The sequence below is a fragment of the Amorphotheca resinae genome (genome assembly GCF_003019875.1).
Source record: "Amorphotheca resinae ATCC 22711 unplaced genomic scaffold M430scaffold_7, whole genome shotgun sequence".
NCBI lineage: Eukaryota > Fungi > Ascomycota > Leotiomycetes > Helotiales > Amorphothecaceae > Amorphotheca > Amorphotheca resinae.
The window spans coordinates 152,519-173,280 of record NW_020194477.1 but is presented as its reverse complement, the minus strand read 5'-3'; the positions used below and the strand labels follow the sequence as shown (position 1 = coordinate 173,280).

At 49.7% G+C, this 20,762-nt stretch overlaps 5 protein-coding genes across 5 annotated transcripts; 2 read left to right on the top strand and 3 right to left on the bottom strand.

Moving 5' to 3' along the window:
* Window positions 1-1,470: 1,470 nt before the first annotated feature.
* On the top strand, window positions 1,471-5,187 carry M430DRAFT_84653 (hypothetical protein; the record flags this gene model as incomplete). Its single annotated transcript, XM_024869623.1, has 7 exons — window positions 1,471-1,830; window positions 1,939-3,209; window positions 3,303-3,549; window positions 3,626-4,081; window positions 4,138-4,183; window positions 4,304-4,536; window positions 4,609-5,187. Coding segments are annotated over 7 exons (3,192 nt in total), but the record flags the coding sequence as incomplete, so codon positions are not given.
* A 700-nt stretch (window positions 5,188-5,887) lies between these two features.
* On the bottom strand, window positions 5,888-8,052 carry M430DRAFT_140657 (hypothetical protein). The gene is made up of 2 exons (XM_024862673.1): window positions 7,092-8,052; window positions 5,888-6,994 (listed from the first exon to the last, which is right to left on the bottom strand). Exons 1-2 carry the CDS (start codon window positions 8,024-8,026, stop codon window positions 5,935-5,937), a joined length of 1,995 nt encoding a protein of 664 aa, XP_024720043.1. The 5' UTR covers window positions 8,027-8,052; the 3' UTR covers window positions 5,888-5,934.
* A 440-nt stretch (window positions 8,053-8,492) lies between these two features.
* Window positions 8,493-11,174, bottom strand: M430DRAFT_35303 (hypothetical protein). The gene is made up of 2 exons (XM_024866714.1): window positions 10,907-11,174; window positions 8,493-10,852 (listed from the first exon to the last, which is right to left on the bottom strand). Exons 1-2 carry the CDS (start codon window positions 11,021-11,023, stop codon window positions 8,516-8,518), a joined length of 2,454 nt encoding a protein of 817 aa, XP_024720042.1. The 5' UTR covers window positions 11,024-11,174; the 3' UTR covers window positions 8,493-8,515.
* A 1,662-nt stretch (window positions 11,175-12,836) lies between these two features.
* M430DRAFT_103680 (hypothetical protein) lies at window positions 12,837-14,384 on the top strand (the record flags this gene model as incomplete). The annotated part of the gene is made up of 5 exons (XM_024860877.1): window positions 12,837-13,365; window positions 13,417-13,572; window positions 13,636-13,850; window positions 13,905-14,062; window positions 14,120-14,384. 5 exons carry the CDS (start codon window positions 12,837-12,839, stop codon window positions 14,382-14,384), a joined length of 1,323 nt encoding a protein of 440 aa, XP_024720041.1.
* Window positions 14,385-16,475: 2,091 nt separating this feature from the next.
* On the bottom strand, window positions 16,476-19,306 carry M430DRAFT_19521 (hypothetical protein; the record flags this gene model as incomplete). Its single annotated transcript, XM_024864095.1, has 2 exons — window positions 16,476-19,127; window positions 19,181-19,306. 2 exons carry the CDS (start codon window positions 19,304-19,306, stop codon window positions 16,476-16,478), a joined length of 2,778 nt encoding a protein of 925 aa, XP_024720040.1.
* Window positions 19,307-20,762: the final 1,456 nt, after the last annotated feature.

Genomic DNA, 20,762 nt, shown 5'->3' with positions numbered 1-20,762 from the left:
TATATAAACCCAGTTCTCCTCTCTTCCAACTCTTCTTCTTCCTTTCAACAACAAGAACAAATCCAACAGGCCTCTCTGAGGTCCACCTCTTCTCACTCTCCTACCTTCACTTCTATCTCTTGCACTGAATCTCTTTCATACTTCTTTGCGCCTTGGCTAGATGCCAAGTCAAGTCAAGTCAAATCAAGTCCGATAGCCTCAAGTTGAGGACTCCAACAATAGAAGGTCTCGCAGCTCTCAAGAGAGCCACTCTTCATATCTTGCGCTTCTCTTAAAATTACTCTCATCTTTCTAGTCCATCTATCTTTTTTGCCTATTCATTGGTCTACATACAACATAAGTAAGCTGCTCGACTCATCTTTAAGCGCCTCAAGTCAAGGACTGCGTTTACATATAATATAATACACATCTCAACCTCTCTCCTCTTCCACTCCTCTTCCACTCCTCTTCCACTCCTCTTCCACTCCTCTTCCACTCCTCTTCCACTCCTCTTCCACTCCTCTTCCACTCCTCTTATCACCACAACCCCCAACCTCCAATCCCTCTTCAGCACATCAGACAGACATCCCCACCAATCAAAAATCTCAGCAAAATCTCACCTTCAATCCCTCTACATACACATATACAAACATAGTACGTCCCCAACATCCCGTTACCACGCACACCCCCCCCGGGCCCCTTTTTTCCCCATACCGTCAAATATTCTCACATCATCCAAATTACGGAAATGTTCTCGGACATTGACGTGAATTTCTCACCTCACTTTACCGACCCCCCTTCAGACGAGATCCAGTGAATCGCTAACCAGATATTGAATATAGGTTGGGCGACTTTTCGCTGAATCTTTGTGTTTGGACGAGAACATTGAATATCAGCGAAAAGGGGATCAATTGAATAGCTTTTCGCCGAACTAGTTCAGACAGGAACTACGTGCATTATCAAGTTACGATGGATAATTCATTTGAAAATTCTGTCGATAATCCGGATTGGGTCAATTACGGTCATGCGGTGGGTAATTGCGGCAGACCGGACATCGATGTCTCTCCTACGCCCGGTTCTGGGGATATGAAGATGTCTGCTCCTATGCTAGACACTCAGACTTCAGCTTTTGGGGCATGTGCAGATAATCAGACCCAGGATGATCTGTATTCCGCGTCTCCACCCCGCCAATACTCTGTCTATGGCACGAATCGCCCCGTCCATGGCTCAACCTCCACTAAAGATAGCGGAGAGCAACTCAACAGCCAGCAAGCTCCTCCCACTATCGGAGGCAGCTATGAGGGACTTCCAACCATGCAAGGAATCCAGGAAGATACGCCTATGCCGCATCACAAGCCATCTATCCTTGATCTCCTCCCGCATGATCCCATGAGCAATCCCACAGGAAAGAAAGGTCCAATTAACACCATGCTTGAAAAGAAACACAAATCCTCCAAAGCTACTCCCTCACTCTCAGGGACCAATAATCTCAATTCTGAAGCCGAGAGTAGCAATTCCCAGAAACGCCACAGCGACAGCCAAGTAGTCATTGACGATCCAGCACACGTGGATGCCGCTATGCGCGACGGCGAAGAAGACCACAGTTGGATGAACGAGGGCCAAGACTCGGATGATGAGTATGAGGAGCTGCTCGGCACGGTGAATAAGCTCAAGCGTCGGCAGCTCAATGGAAAGATCACCGAGGCGCAGAGGGTTGACTTGTATAAGTTGCAGAAGCATCTTACGCTGAAGCAACGCTTGCGGGATATGGCCAAGGCAAAGGATGATGAAGAGGAGAGCTTGTTTGTGCCGGAGACGCGGGAGGATGTTGTGAGGCGCCATTCGATGGGCGTGCCTGCCATGCAGGAATCTCAGCCTCCCCTTGACGGGGATGAGGAGCATGATTTATTTGGCGAGAATCCAAACTGGGCTGATAAGAAGCCAGAAAAGAACGTTAAGAAGCCCGCATTTCCGGGTGCTACTCAAGATCAGCCCGAGGATGAAGATGCCGGGTTTATGGCGATGATGCAGCAGGAGATTGATGGGACTGGACTCGATGGTGTTCCCAGTGAGAAGGAACTCAACAAGCGTAAGAAGCCTCGCAAGAAAGCTGCGAAGAACGCCCGCGAGTTCTACGAGCGGGAGAGAGAAGTCAAGGAGCGCAAGAAGCAGAAGAAGGAAAAGGGCCGTCAGCCCGCTGCCAAAGCTCATGCTGGTGGAAAGACGGCTGCCAAAGGAGGCAAAGCTTCGAAGAAAGGCAACGAGAGCGTGAAGGTTAACAAGGGAATGGTCAAGAACAACGAATCCCTCCTTCGTTCTCAGGGATACAATCGCACTGATGGAATGGACGACGTGGCACAGATGATCATCCAGGACTTGATCAACCACGACCCCATCACCGACCGCATTACGGATCCCATCTTCGATGTTAGCCCGGAAGAAGAAATCTCTGGCGCCAACAACAAGGCTACGCAGCTGCAACGCCTTTTCGCCAATATCCCGCAAGGCTCCAACACTTCTAAAGCGAAGAGCGACAAAGCACAGCTCCTACAAGCTTCGCGAAGTTTCGGATACGCGAAAGTCCGCGCTGTGGATGGCAAGTGGCTTGTCAAGGGCATGAAGAGCACGCTCTACCACCATCAGCTCCTTGGAGCCAACTGGATGCTCCAACGCGAACTGAATGGCGGGGCTCCATTCGGGGGCCTGCTCGCCGACAGCATGGGGCTCGGCAAGACGGTCCAGACGCTGGCCTGCATGGTGGGCAACCCGGCCCAGGAAGACGATAGAAAACGCGGCATCAGCAGCCGAGCTACGCTGATCGTGGTCCCATCGGCTGTGATCGATCAGTGGATGGACGAGATCCGCTACCATGCCGAAGAGTCCGCCTTCCCGAAGATCATGCACTATCGGGCTAAGAATAAGATCCCGCGGGCCGTGCTTGAGGATCTGGATGTCGTCGTCACTAGCTATAACGAGGTGATGAGACAGTTCCCATTCCCGAACCACAAGGATCGCGTGGAGATTGGGAAGATGGGATACAACGAGTGGTGGAAGAAGGTGGTGGAGTCGCAGTTGGGCGATCTGCATAGTATTCATTGGTATCGTGTTGTCTTGGATGAGGCGCAGGCGATTAAGAACAACTCGGCGAGAACAAGTCTGGCGTGCCAGGCTCTAAAATCCGTCTATAGATGGTGCCTCACTGGTACACCGTTGCTGAATCGACTCGAGGAGTAAGATACCCCCTTTTCCAACAAAGCCCTCCCTCAGCCTTTTTAACTAACTATTCTCCTTGGACTCATTGGAGTAAGCTGATAATTGATAAGGTTGTTTCCGTATTTGAGATTCCTGAAGGCGAATTATAGTCTGGATTGGAAGACTTTCCAGCGCTATTTCTGTGATCCCGAGGCAGAGGACTGTCATAAGCGAATTGCTACGCTTCTCAGTTATACGATGATGAGACGAACCATGAAGACGACCATTCTCAACCGCCCGATAATTACGCTCCCGCCTCCTCACCCGGAAATCCAATATATTGACTTCTCAGCTGAGGAGAGAATCATTTATAGAATCGTAAGCTTCCCCATTTCATTTTCTCGCTACCCCTGAACCGAGTTTGCAACATGAAAACTAATAAGATTCCATTCAGACTGAGAGCCGTTTCCGAACGATTATGAACCGCTGTTTTGCCCAGGGTACTGCGGTCGCCAACTATGCTATCTTCCTCGTGCAACTGCTTCGTCTGCGCCAATGCACCTCGCACCCGTTCATGTTGGAACGCACCATCAAGGAGTCATGGACCTCTGAAGATGTGCAAGAACTGCGCAACCGTCTCGCAGGGCTGCAGAAGAACAATACCCCATTCTACGAGCAGTGTCAGCTCTGGGTTACGCAGTCCGAGGCAGAACGACGAGCTGCAAAGGAGGCCAAGGAGAGAGGTGAGATGGTACCGGATGCTCCTGAGATCATGCCTTTTGGTAGAGGCAATTATGGCCACAATTTCAAGATGGATAAGGCGCTTGCGAGTTTGAGTGAAGAAGAGTTATTTAAACGGGTTGTGTGTGGTGTTTGCAGCGATATCCCAGGGCAGCCTACACAAACTGATGTGAGTTCCTTCCCCCCTTCCTTTCCTTTCTCCTCGAGCTGACAATCGATGGAAAGTGCGGACACATTTTCTGCAAAGAGTGCCTCCATAGCTATATGCACCGTGTCGCGGCAGAATCTGACGATGGATACTTCGCCTGCCCGACCTGCGATCGTTGCTTCACCGAGGCCAAGCCATATGAAGGCCTGCGTCTACACGACGACGACAACATGGACTCGGCAGCCGACGACGGACCATCGCAAGGCTCGCGCCGCTCACGCAGTAAGCGTGAGGCCGACCGCCACGCTCCCGAAAGCAAGGGTGCTGATGCTATGGGGTTTGAACCACAGACAGAGGGCTTCACGTGGGTTGGCAGGAGTGATTTCGATGATGATTTCCCGCTCGTGCCAAGTGCCAAGACAGCAACGCTGAAGGCGATCTTGCTGAAGAGCTTTCAGGATGCGCCTTCGGATAAGGTAAGTTTTACCTACCTCCCTCTCTCCCCACACCACACCACGCAACTTAACTCAACTAACCCCTGAAAACAGGTCGTCGTATACGTGCAATTTCGGGTCCTGGCCCGCATCGTTGGCCGCATCTGCCACAACGAGAAGTGGGGCTTCCTTTACCTCACAGGCGACAGCACGCTGGATCACCGCACCAAAGCCGTGAAACTCTTCCGCTCCAACCCCGACGTCAAGATCCTGATCGCAGGCCTGAAATGTGGCGGGCTCGGGCTCAACTTCCCCTGGGCCAACCGCTGCATCTCGCTGGACCTATGGTGGAACCACGGCGTGGAGCAGCAGGCCTTCGGGCGCATCTTCCGCATCGGCCAGAAGAAGGAGACGTACATGACGCGCGTGGTGGTGCGCAACTCGGTCGACATGCGCCTGCTCAGCATGCAGATGTACAAGATGCGCACTTGTGACCGGGCTATGGGCGAGTCGGGCGAGCGCCCTTCGCTGGGCCTGGCCGACTTGGCGCGCCTCTTTGGCTTCCTGCGTACCGACCAGGACGATAACATCTTGAGCGTCGAGCCGGATTATGATGACGAGGGCGAAGAGGACGTGGGCGTGCAGCTGCCAATGGGTAATGGGATAGGCGAGGGCGGCGTGCGAGTGAAAGGCGATCAGTCCTCTGGACGAGAAGTCAGCGGTATAGAGAGCCAGGCTACTCAGGGGGTGGAGAGTGTTACTGCTGCTGCTGGGCCGACGACTGCGGGTACTCCTATTTCCCCTATTGACCTTACTTCTGATACCGATATCCCCCCTTCTCCCACTCTCCCGTTCATGAACTCCACGAACAATCCTGCTCCTCTCACGTCAGACTCTGCCCAAGGCAGCACAATCCAAGATGCCATGGATATCGATGGCTAATTCCCTCATGCCCTCATGCCCTCATCATCTCATCCCACCTCTCGAATCCGCATGACATAACATAATCTTCTCTCCCGGTCTTCAATAGCCCGTCTCTCTCCCCTCCTATCGCACATATCCACACAAAGATAGATTGCATTGCATTTCACGTTGACTTTTTTGCTTTTTGCAAAGACCGATTCATCTATACACATCACAAACCATACATAACCGCATAATCAACATATGAGGATTTCAGACAGACATATAGATAGATAGGATACCCGCGCGCGATGCTTTTGCAATGGACTTATTACACTTGAAAAGAGTTTCCTTTCTTGATTCCTAAAAGAGGTGAAGATGGGATGTGAATGTGATGACGATGTATATAGAGAAGGATCGTGAGAAACTTCTTCGGAATTCCGGGATATCGAAAATATCTACTTACGCCATTCCTAAAACTCACAATTTTATAAGGGGGAAAAATAAACAAGGCGCACCATGATATTGAATTCCCCTCTACACAACCCTCTTCTTCTTCTGCACCCTCGACGGCGCCTCCTCCTCTTCGACATCCACCTCGACCTTCCTCCTCTTCCTCCCCTCCTCCAACAACTTCTTCATCGCCTGCGTCCCCTGGAATCGCGGATGCGAGCTATCAATCGCGAACTCATGACTCTCATGCACACCCCTGAATCGGGGGTCCTCCACATCGATCTCGAAATCCTCTTGCAGGCCACCGCGCTTGCTCTCGCGGTCGAGCTTCTTCTTGCCCTTGCCCTTCTTGCGGTTGCGCTTCTCAACCCGCGCGATCTCGTTGATGTCGAAGTGGTCGCCTGGCGCGGCGTCCGAGCCGGCATTGTCTTGCATTAGGAGTTCTAGTTCGGCTTTCTGGGCTGCGGCGGCGCGAGCTTCTTGCTCTTTGAGCTCGCGCTTCTTGCGGCGCTCTTCTTTGTGCTTCGTCTTGGACGCTTTCTCTTTCGTCTTGTCGTCGGCAAAGAAGGGGTCGTCGAAGCCGAGATCCTCGGGCTCCGCAGCCTTTTCTTGTTCTACTGCTGGCGTGTTCGGATCACGTCCTTCACGTGCGGCCCTGGCTTTCTCTCTTCTGCGCGCCTTGCGCTCCTTTTCTTTCCGGATATATCGCTCGGCTGTCGTCTCCTCTTTGACGGGCTCATTTTCGAAAACGCCCCCTGCTGCTTCTTTGGCGCTCAGGCCGGGCGTGAAGGTGATTTCTAGATCTCCAACTGGGCCTGATGGCTTGTTCGGGGCAGGTTCATCGGTGAGGCCTAGCGCGGCGCGTATTCGTTCTCTCTCTAATTGCTTCTTGGTCTTTACTGGTGCCTCTTCGGTCTCTGGCTCCTCCTCCGAGTCGGAGGAGTCGTTACCTACATAGGCGTTGAGATCGTTGGCTGCTATATCTGCGCGACTACCGGTAAATGCACGCTTGATGGCCTCCTTTCGTGTGGTTTCTTCAGGATTCATGTCCCAGGTTAATTTGACTTTGGAGTGTTGGAGGGCATCGGTGACGAATTCGTTGGGGCGGTAGTTTTCTGGGACTTCGGAACATGAATCTCTTAGACTGTATAATGAAAGACGAGTCAGTAGGTGTAAAATCGAAAGAACGGCAGTGGCAAACATGAAGCAGATATCATGGATGCATCTGAGGGTATTCTTACACATTGTCAAATTCTGTTCCATCAGGGATAAATCTCAAGTCGAAGAAGTTGGCCGAAGAGAGGTATTCGGTACCATCGGTCGATTCGTAGATATTTTGTGCCGTCTCGTTGTCGGAACATTCTACCACCGCGTAGTAATACCGTAACCTCTCCAGTTGATACTGTCGGTACCGAGTCGAGTCAACTTCCTGACCGTCATCTGCTTTTAGCAACTCCTTCTTAATCTTCTCGTCATCGTCTTCATCGTCGCTATCCTCGGAGCCCTCTTCCTCAGCGTTGGCCTCCTCTCCTTTCGGTTGGCCCAAATCTGGACCCTCCGCCTCCTCTCGTGCAAGCCTCTCCGTCCCAAAATCGCTCTGGTAAACGGACACTTTATGGATCTTCCCTCCAGAGGGTACGAAGCTTTGGAAAACAGCCATGAGGTCAATAGCCCGGACGTGATCCCAATCCATATTCACAACCGCGATTCTTGATGTGACCTCCCCCATCTCCACGCCCGCCTGCTCAGTCTGCAGATTAGGAAACTCAGGCTCCTCAATCTCAACCCCGCCATCCTCCTCATCTTCACTTTCGTCCTCGGAAGATGACGAGAACCCTCCTCCGCGCGCCGGATCATACGCCGCATCCGCCTTCTTCAATTCCTTCTCCACGACTTCGTCCTCTTCTCCCTCGCTTTCCTCCGGCATATATAATCTCTCAAGCGCCTTCTTCTTCGCACTCGAATCCAGCTTCCGTCCATAGCGATCGACCTTCGCTGTATTAATGACATCTTCATCCTGCAGGAGGCTCGAGAACCGCTTATCGATGGTGGTGCGCGTGTGCTTCTTGGACGGGAGCCGGAAACGTGGATCAGTGGCGAAATTGGAGAATCTCGCATCGTTGATTTCTGTAGAGCCTGCGGAGGCAGCGCCCTTTGGGGCCTTTTGCTTAGGCATCGTCGGAGGCTGCTTGAAGTTTTGGCTGATCGAGATGGAATTTTCTTTTGGGGTAACGGGTTTTACTTTTTTTTCTGCCGGTGTATAGCTGCAGTGAAGGCGGTGTGCTAAGTATGGCCTGGTGCATTGATTAGTCAGCGAACCCCTTTTCAGCCCCGCCCCCTTTTCAATCTTCAAGAGGTCTCGACTGTCACTTCATCACTCAATATATAAAGAACTATTTCTGGTTTGTCTAAGGTACTTGCTCATATATTCACTACTTGCTTGTTTTAAGTAAGCAGTTCATGATTTTATGACATTACTTGGATGGTTGTATCTGGTTTCCTTGTAGAATCATATATAGGAGAGGTGTCTCTTTCTAGGCTGAGTACTTGTTGGTAAAATCGTAAAAGTAGCGGTTCAAAGAGAATACCGATATGGTAGGACTCATATTTATTAAGATCAAATAAAATAATCCTGCTTGGGACAGGAAAATCTAGCCCCTTGTATCTAATTAACCACCGCCTCCCCGGCTGGAAACAACGCTTCATACTCTAAGCACAACCTGACCCCACATCCAGCTTTCAATTTGATATTCCAAGTCACCTCCCCATTCTTTTTCACCATAGCTTCGGCCTTGCCCCAACCCCCCTGGGGCCCTGATTCCTGCCTGGCACTAGATGGATATGAACTCATTTTCGCGCTCTGTGTCGTTCCCGTAGGTGCCTGGGCCAAATTTGTCTGTTTAAAACCGACGCCTGTACAGACACTCTCTCCGTCAATCTTTAACCCTCGTGGACTCGTGATCTCGATCTTGAGTCTCTCATCCTCAGAGACAGGAATTTGGTCCAAGGCCACAAGTTCAACAGGTGCGTTGTGCTTCGTGTTTGTTATGACCATCGTGCGCATAAATGTGTTGCTGTCCTCCTTGGAGAAGATGCCCGACTGGCTGCGCCGGACAGTTGGTTTCAGATAGTGTATTTGGATCGCAGGGTCCACACCGAGGGGCAAAGTGAATGACTCGCCGGCAGAACAGCGTGGGAAAGTCGATCGGCCGAGAAAAGACCCATCAAGGGTAAGGCTGAGAGGCCCCTTTAGAAGCGTGATCCTGGATGCGTTGCGAAGACGAGCTTTAAGGAAGGCGACTTGGCGAAGTTTGCCAACGACGATGTGCGAGAAGGCAATATTCTTGAAGTCAATTTTTGAGATCTTGTGTTTGCTGGTTGAATTTGAAGGCGCGAGTGTCTTCAGACCGGGAACATCATAGGTGGTTGTTAAGCCGCTTTCCTCCCAAGCTCCTTCTTCAAAAACAATAGAGTTATCGGGGTCACTATCACCTGCGGCGACAAAGGCTAACTCTTCCTTTGATTCTTCTGCTTCGTCTGATGGTTGGACACGCCTTCTTGCCATTAATACTGCTCCACTAACAGGTATCGGTGCTGATGTTGCTGGCGTTACGGATCCAAAAAGACCACCTTGGATATTAGTGTTACTCTGGAGACATGTTCCTGATGATCCAAAAAGACTACTTTGGGTATTAGAGTTACTCTGAGCCCATGTCCCTGACGATCCGAAAAGACTATCTTGGACATTAGAGTTACTCTGAGCGCCGAATGGTTGTGGCAAACGGTCCTCTCGACGGAAGAGGGAAGATGAAGCTTGGTCGTAAGCAGCTTCAGCATAAAGATGCCTAGATGCGGCCCATGCTGGGACGCGGGAATTCTCTATGCCAAATATTTCGTGTCGAGGTTTCTGTCCGACTTCAGTCGACTCAATCCTTTGCTGTCTCTTGGCCTCGAGTTCTGTCTTACTGAACAAAGCACCATCTGTACCCGTCAAACCTTTCACAAGTCGCACATGCCAGGGATGCAAAACAGGAATCGACTCGTTGAGTCCAGAGAATGTGGTTTGTGATGTTGACAAGACGACTTTGGCATCACGCCAGGTTTCAGAGGTATTGTTCTTAAGCTCAGCGCCATACTCCAATACGCCAGTACATTTCAAGGAGTTGAGGCTGAGGTCATATCGAGGAGCCCAAGAAGCCGAATAAGTGATGTATGACAGCGAAAGGGAGACTTCTCCGGCCTTAAGATGCTCTGAGGAAGGGTTGTGAAAGGTGGTCGTGGCAAGATTCACAATCGTGTCGCCATCAATTGAACTGGGCCGAGACGAGCCAGGGGTCTGGATGGTAGGCTCCAAGCTGATGGTGATCCGATAAACCTTTTTCGGCCAGAACGAGGATCTCTCGTCCTTAATTCGCTGCCGTTCTTTCCGAGTCTCAGCCATCTTTCGGGCCTTCTTCATCCTCAATTTGGTTTTCTCCTTGTGTTCCTTGTAATGAGCCTTCGCCAGGACACTTCTCAGCTTGACTTTCTCCTTCTCGTACTTGGCGATTTCCTCCTCAATCTTCCTCACTGCGACGATGCTCCTGGTACGATCAACCGAAATCTTTGCACGCTCATCAGTGTAGGCTTTGATGATGCTTCCAAGATCAGAAGGCGCAGGGTGATTGTCAGAGGCAGTGCTCCCGAAATGGTCACAAATCTGCAAACGGTATGCTGCAGAATCGATCTTCTCCTTCTCTTCGAGAAGGTCCAGATTCAGCTGCTCGATCTTATTCATGATGGCCTTCATAGATTCTGGTTCCTCGTGCGGTCCATTTTCCTCATCGTTTTCATCCTCTTCCTCTTCGGAATCGGATGGATACACATCTTCATAGACTTCACGATTCGGAAGAAGATCGACTGAAACCTCACTAATAGTTGCAGCTCCGGATCCTTCAACTTTGATGGAGTGCTCATCAACAGTAGGAGAGAGACCATGGATGATAATTTGGTTGGGTCCCGGCTAGTTGTGTTAGCTAAATGAGTAACTTTCTGCGGAAGCTGAATAGGGAATTACCTGAAGGGCAATGTCCTTGATATCGCGAATGATCTGGGCACGGGTAGGGAAGAGTAGAACACTTCGGGTACTCAAGTCGCGAATTTTGAATTCCCGTTTGTGAGAAGCGTCGGCCATGATTGTCGCTGTTCTGCCGCCTTTCTGAAAATACTTTCAAGGAGGTAGTATGTGGGCTAGGGAAAGAGCCAGGCAAAATAAGAGGTTACGAAAGCGCAGCAAATTAGAAGATTGAATTCTGAACGATGGATTTCCAGATGAAGAGAGTCTGATAGACAAATAGTAGAAGAGGAAGAAGAAGATTGAAAACGAGAAGAGAAAGATTGTTGGCTTTATAGCTGTTGCCTAACTGCCGATACATCTACGCAGCTAGCGTCAGGTTTGTCGTCTGTCTGGCATGGCACAGCTTTCGCAGTGTGCACAGGACAATAAAGAAACTTTAAAGACGGCTGCCATTACACCTGATCAGGCAGCATGAGACATTACTGGGAAACGGCTTTGTGCGTCTTCTGGGGTCTTGCCAGACGCTGGAGACTTTCATCCTGTGGACGCTTGAAGCGAGGCTTTCTGCCCAAGGCACGCAGCCCCCATTGACCGCATCTTGATCAATACAGATTGAGCGTTTAGGATGTTGCATGAGCTGTCAGGGAATTCCCTGTGCCAGATTCAGATCAGCTGAGGTCTCTTTAAAGATCTAGTCATCCACGTACCCGGTTCCCTAGGTATGTTCTTCCGGGGGGATGTGTTTCCTAGGATGACATTGGCCCGAGCCGTGTATCTCGCTTTTCAAGGGGGCCTGATTGGATTCAAGTTAATGAAGCCTGTGCTTTATTTAATTCTCAGTCCGGGGAAGGGTTCCGCGCAGGATTCACGCTTGACAGGAAACAGTCCGTGGATCTATGGTTCACGTCTCGCACCATGGAGGTGTCATGAAATTCAGAGGGAGATATTTCATCGTTATCGCCGTAATATGATTGGTTGCCGGAGTGGAAGAGCCGCAAAAGGCACCAAGGGACAAAAAGGGCGGGTGGAAAGTGGGAAGTTTATCTCATGTTCTGCCATGGCCTGTCAAAAGTCTTGGAGAGATGCCTTAGCTATCAGGCAGCACGGGATTTCGTAGCAGCAGCCCTATAATATGGGGCTAATCCCGATAGGACACATCTAACCCTAACGGGGTCTGGAACTTCAAACCTTAAACCTTAAAACTCAAAAATCTCAATCTTTAAGCTTAACGTCATCCCTTATCTTGCCCTGAAACTCCTCATAGAATTAAGCATCTCTATACATAAGCATATAGAGATATGGCAGAAGGTATTTTTTCTTCCTTCACATTAATAATCAGCCTCTATTACTTGCAGGTGTCTGAATAATGCCAAGCAGGTGAGCAAGCCGCCTGATGGCAAAAATATTGGGACCGAGAGACGATCATGACATCGTCCGTCTCGCACCAGAACCACAATTCCACTAGATTGGAGGCCTATCATGCTACCAGCTCAAATAAGAATTGTCAGCTTCAATTGTCCAATCCCGGGTCTGAATTCCTCATCTTATCTCTGTTCTTTCAAAAACTAACTGTCAGAAAACTACCATGTGATCCCTGTCCAATTGCCACCGCGTCAGAAGAAAATAAGCTTTATCTCTATGCGCGTTCCCCAAGTCCGGTTTTTCTTTTCCTTCTCTTCACATTCTTCTCCCCCGATCCCAGTCTTAATCCTTTCATACGTCTGCCAACCTGGTGCTCCCGGCCGGTCCTGCCCCCGCCCTCGAGATGCCGTTCGCAATGCGGATGCCCTTCAGCAGGGCATCTGCCCATTCTCGACAAGCAGGAGACGAAAAGAAGGAGGACAAGAGCCAGGAAACAAGAGAAAAGGAAAAATCCGGCAGCGATGACAGCAGCGGTGATCCAGAACATCACAGGATTCCTGGGGAGACGATGCTGTTAGGACAACCCCATGGGCCGGACCCGCTCGGCGACGAGAACACTGGCGAAGCCGACATCGAATACAAAACCTGCACATGGTGGCAGACGGGCATGCTCATGATTGCTGAGACCATTTCACTCGGTATCCTCTCGCTTCCCTCAGTGATGTCCACGGTTGGCCTCATCCCCGGCCTCCTCCTCATTCTTGGCATGGGAGCGTTTGCGACGTATTCGGGATATGTTATGTTTCAATTCAAGATGAAATATCCTTGGGTAAAGAGTATGGCGGACGCTTTCGAAATCCTATTTGCGCCCTGGGGCTCGAAGGCGAAGAACATCGGGAAGGAAGTCGGAGGCGCCGCCCAAGTTATTTTCCTTATCTTCTCAATGGCCAGTCATATATTAACCTGGACAATTTGTTTCAATGTGCTCACTGAACATGCGGTATGCAACATTGTATGGGGAATCGTTGCGTTGGTCGTTTTCTGGATTTTTGACCTCCCTCGCACATTGAAAAAGATGTCGTACTTCTCTGTTGCATGTTAGTATTCTTTCCTTGCTGAGAAAAGGCAAATATGCTTACAAGCAATAGCATTCATCAGTATTTTCACTGCTGTTATGATCACCATGATTGCTGTGGGTATTGAGGTACCCGGGAGAGGCCCAACAAGATACACTCTTTGGCCAAGACCGGGTGTCACTTTCCAACAAGCATTCCTCTCCGTCTCCAACATCGTGTTCGCCTATGGTAGGTCATACCATATCATCATTCGCAAGACAATCTCTCGATTTAACTGACACGGTCAAACAGCTGGACATGTGGCTTTCTTTGGTTTCATCGATGAGATGAAGAATCCAGCGGAGTTCCCCAAATCACTAGCCCTCCTCCAAATCTCCGATATTTCCATGTATTGCGTTGTTGCGATCATCGTGTACCGCTATGCAGGCACCGACGTCACATCTCCAGCTCTTGGGTCCGCGGGTTCGACCATTTCCAAGATCGCCTACGGCATTGCAATTCCCACGGTTTGTCACATCACTCTCCTATCATGCTCGGAGCTCTTCTGACTTTTGGATTAGATCATTATTGCGGGTGTCATTTACGGTCACGTGTCTTCTACCTACGTCTACCGGCGGATCTTCCCTACACAGCGCACGAAAAATACCTGGACGGCGTGGTTCTTGTGGGCAGGAATCACGATGATCTTATGGACCATCGCATGGATCATTGCCGAAAGGTAGATATCTCCCCAGCTCCTCTCTTACAAAGGGCAACCTATCCTAACACATGCCAGTATCCCCGAATTCAACGACATGCTGGCTCTCGTGTCCAGCTTATTCGCCAGTTGGTTCACGTATGGTGTCTCGGGCTGTTTCTGGCTCTTCCTTAACTGGCGCAAATGGACGAGCACCAAGAGGAAGTCGTTCCTGATGCTCGTGAACTTTTGCTTGGTGCTTATGGGGGGCGCGATCTGTGGCATGGGTTTATACACCAGCGGTTATGCGATTCATCAAGAGTCTAGCCGCTCTGCAGGGAGTTGGTCTTGTAGATCTTCCTAAGATGGTTGTTTATTGGCGTAAAGGCCACCATCTTGATCCCGCCGGTGTTGAGTCTGGGTGTATAACACCTTCTCCCCCTCTTCCTCTCTCTCCAACTGTTCACGCCACTGTCAAATGTTCATGTTCCTGGTTTACGAAGACAGAAGGATTGAAATGTTTGGAAATTTCCACGGAAACGAAGAGCATCCTCTTTGCCACGTACCTCGTTCTAGCGCGCTGGAGTCCGATGATTTCAATATCTTTTTTCTTGCCTAGCGATCTATACGAGCGTTTCTTTTCCTGCCGCCTTTCATACTCGCGCGCGCGCGCTGTACATGTACATGTATCTATAGTCCTCTTTTTGGTTCGCAGCACGATCTCACGAATCTTGGAGTTGGGGAGCCATGGCAAAGAAAGACATTGCGAGAGACTTGAGAATCAATCGAGACGTCGGGTTTAATATCTTCGCCGGCAAGCTTGTATATATATATGTACGTATATGTATATAGAAATTAGGATCTGAACATATGATATTCTACCTGAGCATCGTCCCCCTTGACCTTTGGGATGAGAATGCATAATAACGTACACAAAACATATCTACCACACATATCTTATTACACACATACCTTACTCACATCAACGTAGAGGTGGTCCTGGGTTCGATTCCCAGCACGTCCAACTCCCAACGTCCAGTACGTAATCTGTCTGGACTCCTCCTCTTTTTTTTTTTCATCTTTTTTTTTTTTTGTATACTGTACGGGGGAGCGGATCGTGGATCTTTACAAGCGGATTTTCCGCTCGTCCGGCTTTTTTTTGATTACTTTTTGATTTTTTTGGGGGGAGGGGGGGGAGGGGCGCTTGCTTGCTAATAAAGAGGAATTTTATATTAATAATCCACATATATGCCTGTTGTTTTGTTGGGCAAGGTGTGCTTGAAATCACGCTTGCTAAAGAGGTATTATACCACTAAACCACACGCCCATTGTATGTTTGTTGGAGTTGTGGGGATCAAAAGCGTATGTATATGCGGGGTGGGGACTGTGAACCAATTAAGGTACCTTACCCTACTATGCCCCTTACCGCGAAGTCTAAACATACAGATGTAAGACAGATGAATGTATGTTTATTCAATTTACATAGGTAGGTACTCAGTTAATTTGATTCCTATTTAATTCCATCTCAATCTCAATCTTAATTAAATCTATTCAATCTTTCCTTCTTAATCTTTCTCTCTCCCCTCCAAAACTACCCTTGCCCGCCTTACGGTACTCGCCTCACCCGTCCGAATCCTTCGTCGCGTCGTGAAACCCAGTTTTGTGTGAGCGCTTGCTATTTATATATACAATCTGCGATTCCTGCGCAGATATGGAGGATTGATTTGTTTTCGAATGGGTTGTTTTTTTATTTAGAAGGGCTGTTTTTTTAAAAGTTGTTGAACAAGTAAGGTAGTTAATTGAGGTAGGTGATGGATGGATGGGTAATGAACAACAACAGTACAGTACCAACGAGAAACGTATCTTGGTGTTGAGAGAACTTTGGTCAGATTAACTAGTTAATCAATCAATCGATAGAACAATCAATCTATTTACTCATTCCTTCATTTATCTATATATAACCCGATCCTCTCCACACCACGAAGCCCTCTCCATCCCCGCGCCCGCCCCGCTGATCCCTCGAAACAGCTCTCTGCATTACAGCAGTTATTTATATAACTCTGGAATGCGATGTGCAACAAAGTTTCCAGAGCTTATGAAAGAGGTGGTTTGATTTGACGTCTGTGTGGGATTGGGACGGCTGAGGAATGGAGGATGGTAGGGGGATTCAAGAGGTGTTTGAGAGGATGCCAGAGGTGCGTTTGTCTATATTTGGGTGCAGACTGCGAAGTGCAACAAAGAGAGTGTGTGCATGTGTGTATGTAATGTGGATGAGGATAGCATAGCTAGGTGAGTCCATGTCTTACCCAGGTAGTACCTTCTGAGGATATTTACATTGAAGCATTAGAGGTAGGAGACCTACGCTCGGCGTTTATATTCCGAGACAACTCGAGCTATACATTCATTATTCATTCGATCTTCGTAACCTAACAACCACTCCATCCAAGTTTTATCATCATTCAAGCGCATCATGGTATTCCTGTGAGCTTCCCTCGTCCAGTGCCTCCTCCGCATCGTGATATATCTCTGGGGGGCTAGACAGAATAGTGCCGAGGGAGCCCATCCGCTTGATTCGCTTTGTATTGGGCGTCGGAGGAGGCGCAACGACGATTGTGTCCTCGGCCGAACATTCGCTGTCCACTATGAGCGTGCTATCGGAAGAGAAGTGGCGGGCGGATCGTGTATTGGATGGATGATCGGCCGTACGGCCCCGGGAAGTGGTCGGAGAGTGAAGCGGGAGCGAGATGCCCGATGGAGGATGGGTAATGAGGTTCATCTCGACCGGCAGACTCAAGCCTGGCAAGTTCGGGAGATAACTGAAGGTATTCTTGGCATTTTCGCCTGGGGTGAAAGAGAAGTTGTAGTGTTTGAGGTGGTTCGGAATATTAGCCTTCAATTCTTCTAGAACGACGCGGCCAGATCGAAGGACGGACTCTGGGACCTTCGCTGGGAGGCTGGGCGCAGTAGCGCGGAGCGCCTCCCATTTCTTGGAGATGATCGCAATGTGTTCAGGGTTATAGTTTTCGTCCCGTACACTGCCGGCCTTGGGTTTGCGCTTCTTGTTTGTTTTCGTCGCATCATCCGTCCCTCTCTGTGCCGGCCGAGCTTTCGACCCCTTCTTGGCTGGTTCGGTCTTCGGAATGGGAGCTGTAGATGTCCTTACCGGCTTCTCCCAGTACATGGGCCGGCCTGACTGCTGGCCTTGCTCGGCGGTGATACTGCCGAGCAAGTCGAGGATCTTAAACGTTTGGTAGACCCCGTTCATCTTGTCGTCCCTCGTTGCTTTAGGCCGCGAGGCCTTCTTGGTGCCGGGCTTCGGCTTCGGCTCCCCCGCCGACTCTCTGCGGTTCTCCATCTGGCTACCTTGCGGCAGCCAGATATCTCCCCTTCGCTCTTTCAAATCTAACACCCAGGCATCACAATCCCACTCCACCCAATAATCAATTATATCACCCCAGGTACTCTCCGGTGGTTTCGTCCGGTTGACAAAGATCACCTTTCCACCTTTCATGTGTACAGCTTTCGCAAATTCTTTGACCATAACCTTCAGACCATGAACCCTCAAGCTCGTACCCAATATGAGCAGAACATCCGGACCCAACCCCAAGTCGTGCGTGATGAGAGGTGCCACTAGGTTGGCATTTGGATGCTCTTCCCCGTAGAGCACGATATCGGGTCTGAGTCTCCCAACAGCGAGACCTCTTCGTCCTCGGCCGGTACGTTTGGCATTGTATTCTGTACAGGAGGGGCAGTCTGGAGCCTTCCCCGCTAGGGTGGTCGATTCTCGTTCCGCTTCGTCCCATCTCGATATTTTGCTACAAAGTCCGCACCGTAGAGACACCACACTGCCGTGGAGTTGAACGCACTCGACTCCTGTGCTGTGAGGACTGTGTCCTCCAACGTCTGAGGGTCTGGGCTCGCGCTGCGTCTTCGAGTGGAATCGGGATCGACTGCCCGGCCCAAGCGTAAGGTCAGTAGCGAGGCCTTCGCGCTCCTCCAGACAGTCAATGTTTTGTGTGTAATTGCGTACCAAACGGCCACCATCCCTGAGCGTGCGGAGGAATTTGTGGGTTGGGCTGGTGGATTTGACATCATGAAGAACCTTTTTCCGAAAACTCGAAATGAACATGTAAAATATCGAGGTACTGTAGGCGTCGGTCCAGATCATAGAATCAAACAAATCTCGCCCTTTCAAGTTTCGAAGCGGACGTGATGAAGTCTGTGATGAATCAAGGTTGGTGGGCTCGTTGTCTGACTGGGAGGATGCTGAAGTTGTCTCGTCTCTTTGCTGAGCTTGTTGGGCGAGAGGCGGATTGGTTTCGGGGTTTATCGTGGGGCAGGACTCTGTAGATAGAGAGCCTGGGTCTTTGCCAGTCCTATCTGATTGAGTGAGAGGTGCCACCAGCTGATGCTCTGGTGATAGCAAGGGAGATGAAGAAGGGGTGCTCAGTGGTGAGGAGCTGCTTAATGCAACAGGTCTTGAAGGAGTTCCTGTTCTGTCAGGTTGTGATTGACCTTTTGAAAACACCTCAGACTTGGAATCAGTTGGCGGGGATCTCTGTGGCGTGACGGCTTCTGTCTTTAATGAGATTTCTGCCTGTTTCGACCTAGAAGAGGATGTTGGAATTGACTGTCTCTTGTCTTCTAGCGTGGAGGAGCTTGTAGGAAGATTATTGTCACAATGTCGTGACTGACGTGTAGATCTTCGAAGGGAGGTCTCGAGAGACGAACTAGCGTTCACTATCATGGAGGTACTTTTGACGCAGGGGGGTTCTTCGTTCAACCCCTGAGGTGTTACCGAAGACTGACGAGAAGGAGCATCGGTAGGTTTTTGTTCGAGAAGCGTGCCAGAATTTCTCTTGCTGGTTTGTTGTGATCCTGGAGACTGTGGCGTCTGCGTCTCTTCTTGTTCAAGATCCTGGAAGTCTTCAGGCCCTGTTCCTTCAGGATAAACCACTTCATAAAACCACCTCTCATTAACACGTCTCTTCTTCTTGGGTCTGTCATCAATATCAAACTCGTCTTTCTTTTCCCAAGGAGGATTTCGAATTGCAGCGTCGTATTGAGCTTGGATTAATGAGTACAGCCCATTTTCCGAGCGAAAGTCCTGTGTGATGTTAGAAGGGATACGGGATAGCAGTCCATTTGTGTACTACTCACAGGTATGCCACAGTTTGTGCTGATTCCTGCCCCTGTCACAACCACAACCTTCTTTGATCTTCCCATTGTGTCCGCAACCTCCTGCATCAGCAGGTCTTCACCTGGCTTAACATTGATAGTCGGCATGGCTCATCAAGTAGATGGAGACACCGTCCAAGAATTCCTCTGCATATAAAAAGCTCCTGGGCTTCCAACACCTGAAAAGTGCTCCAGGTCGGGTAGCCTTACTAGAGTCTCGCGGATAGACTGATCGGGCAGCTAAACGCGTCTCAATCTGATCAAAAGGCTCCAGATTCAAGCCATCTTTCATCAAATGCTTATAGCAGAGTTCCTAATGACACTGACTGTACCAGTGTCTGTTGTTCCTGGTACGCTGGAATTGGTCTGTTTCCCGCCAGTGTGTTCAAGCAGAGGATAAATCTGTCCGAGTCTTTCAGGGCATTGAGATATGCGACGGGGGGTTTAGGCTTTTCAAAGTCTCAAGATTGCTGGCGGAATGTTTTCTCGGTATGTTGGAGAGACTATACAGGGGCATGTGCCTGTCTTGTAGGTCTGGTGTATGGAGGATGTCGGCCGCCGTCTTTAGGAAAGCGTATGTTTTTCGGAGAATCTGACGGTGTAAAGATTCTTGCAATACATGGATCGCCTAAGCCCGCGCGGATAATGCCACACAGCAGTCGTATAATGTCGCAGAGCTGGATATAAGATTCTGACAGGAGCGGTAGCTGAAGTGGACGCGCCGAGGATATTCTGCGCCTCTTTCCGCCCTGAGGGTCTGCTGGATAGTTTCAAGGAGAAACCAACTCTATAATATGTGCGGATACTCAACAAAGACGTGACGTCAATGTAATTGAGGAATATCTGGAGGGAGAATGGCAAGACGTTGGAATTGGTTCTTGATCATGTCGCGTCTGTTGGAAGTGTTTACTGCACAGACCATGTGAGGCGGCCGCTAGCGCGCCCCCTCTCTATCGAGATATCAAGATCGCTTCCATGTTACATTCACGATTCAGTACCTATCTACCTACCTTACTGTACATATCGAGATATATCAAGATATCAAGATCGCTTCCAATATCTTCAATGATTGCTAATATAAGACTGAGGCTGAAATCGGACAGTGACACACTCTCTAGCTCAGACCGCACGGCAAGTTGCATCATGCATATTCGCTCTTTTCATCGGATTGAAGATCCGCTGACTCCTCAACGTCTAATTCCTCTCCCCGGTGCGGGAAGCATGGCTCAAGGCAGTAGAAGGCTCATATAGTTTCAGAGCCGCTGCCGCTGCTGGTGGAGTGGTGGATGATGTGTTAGTGCACTTCTATTGGTTCTTTGTAGTTTCCATATCCGTTTGCTGGCTTAAGTGTGCTTTATGGAATCAACGACAGCTCAGCAAGCAATGGAAACTATTACAGAAGTCAAACTTAGATGAAAGTGCTGTATAAGAGTCATCAAGTAGTGGCTATATTTCATCAAGGCGTGTGCGGATTTTACGGGCATTTCAGTGCTGGCACGTTCTGCTGCCACTCAGTTAAAGCTTCTTCAAATTGATATTTCAGCTCCTAGCGGAACTGATTTAG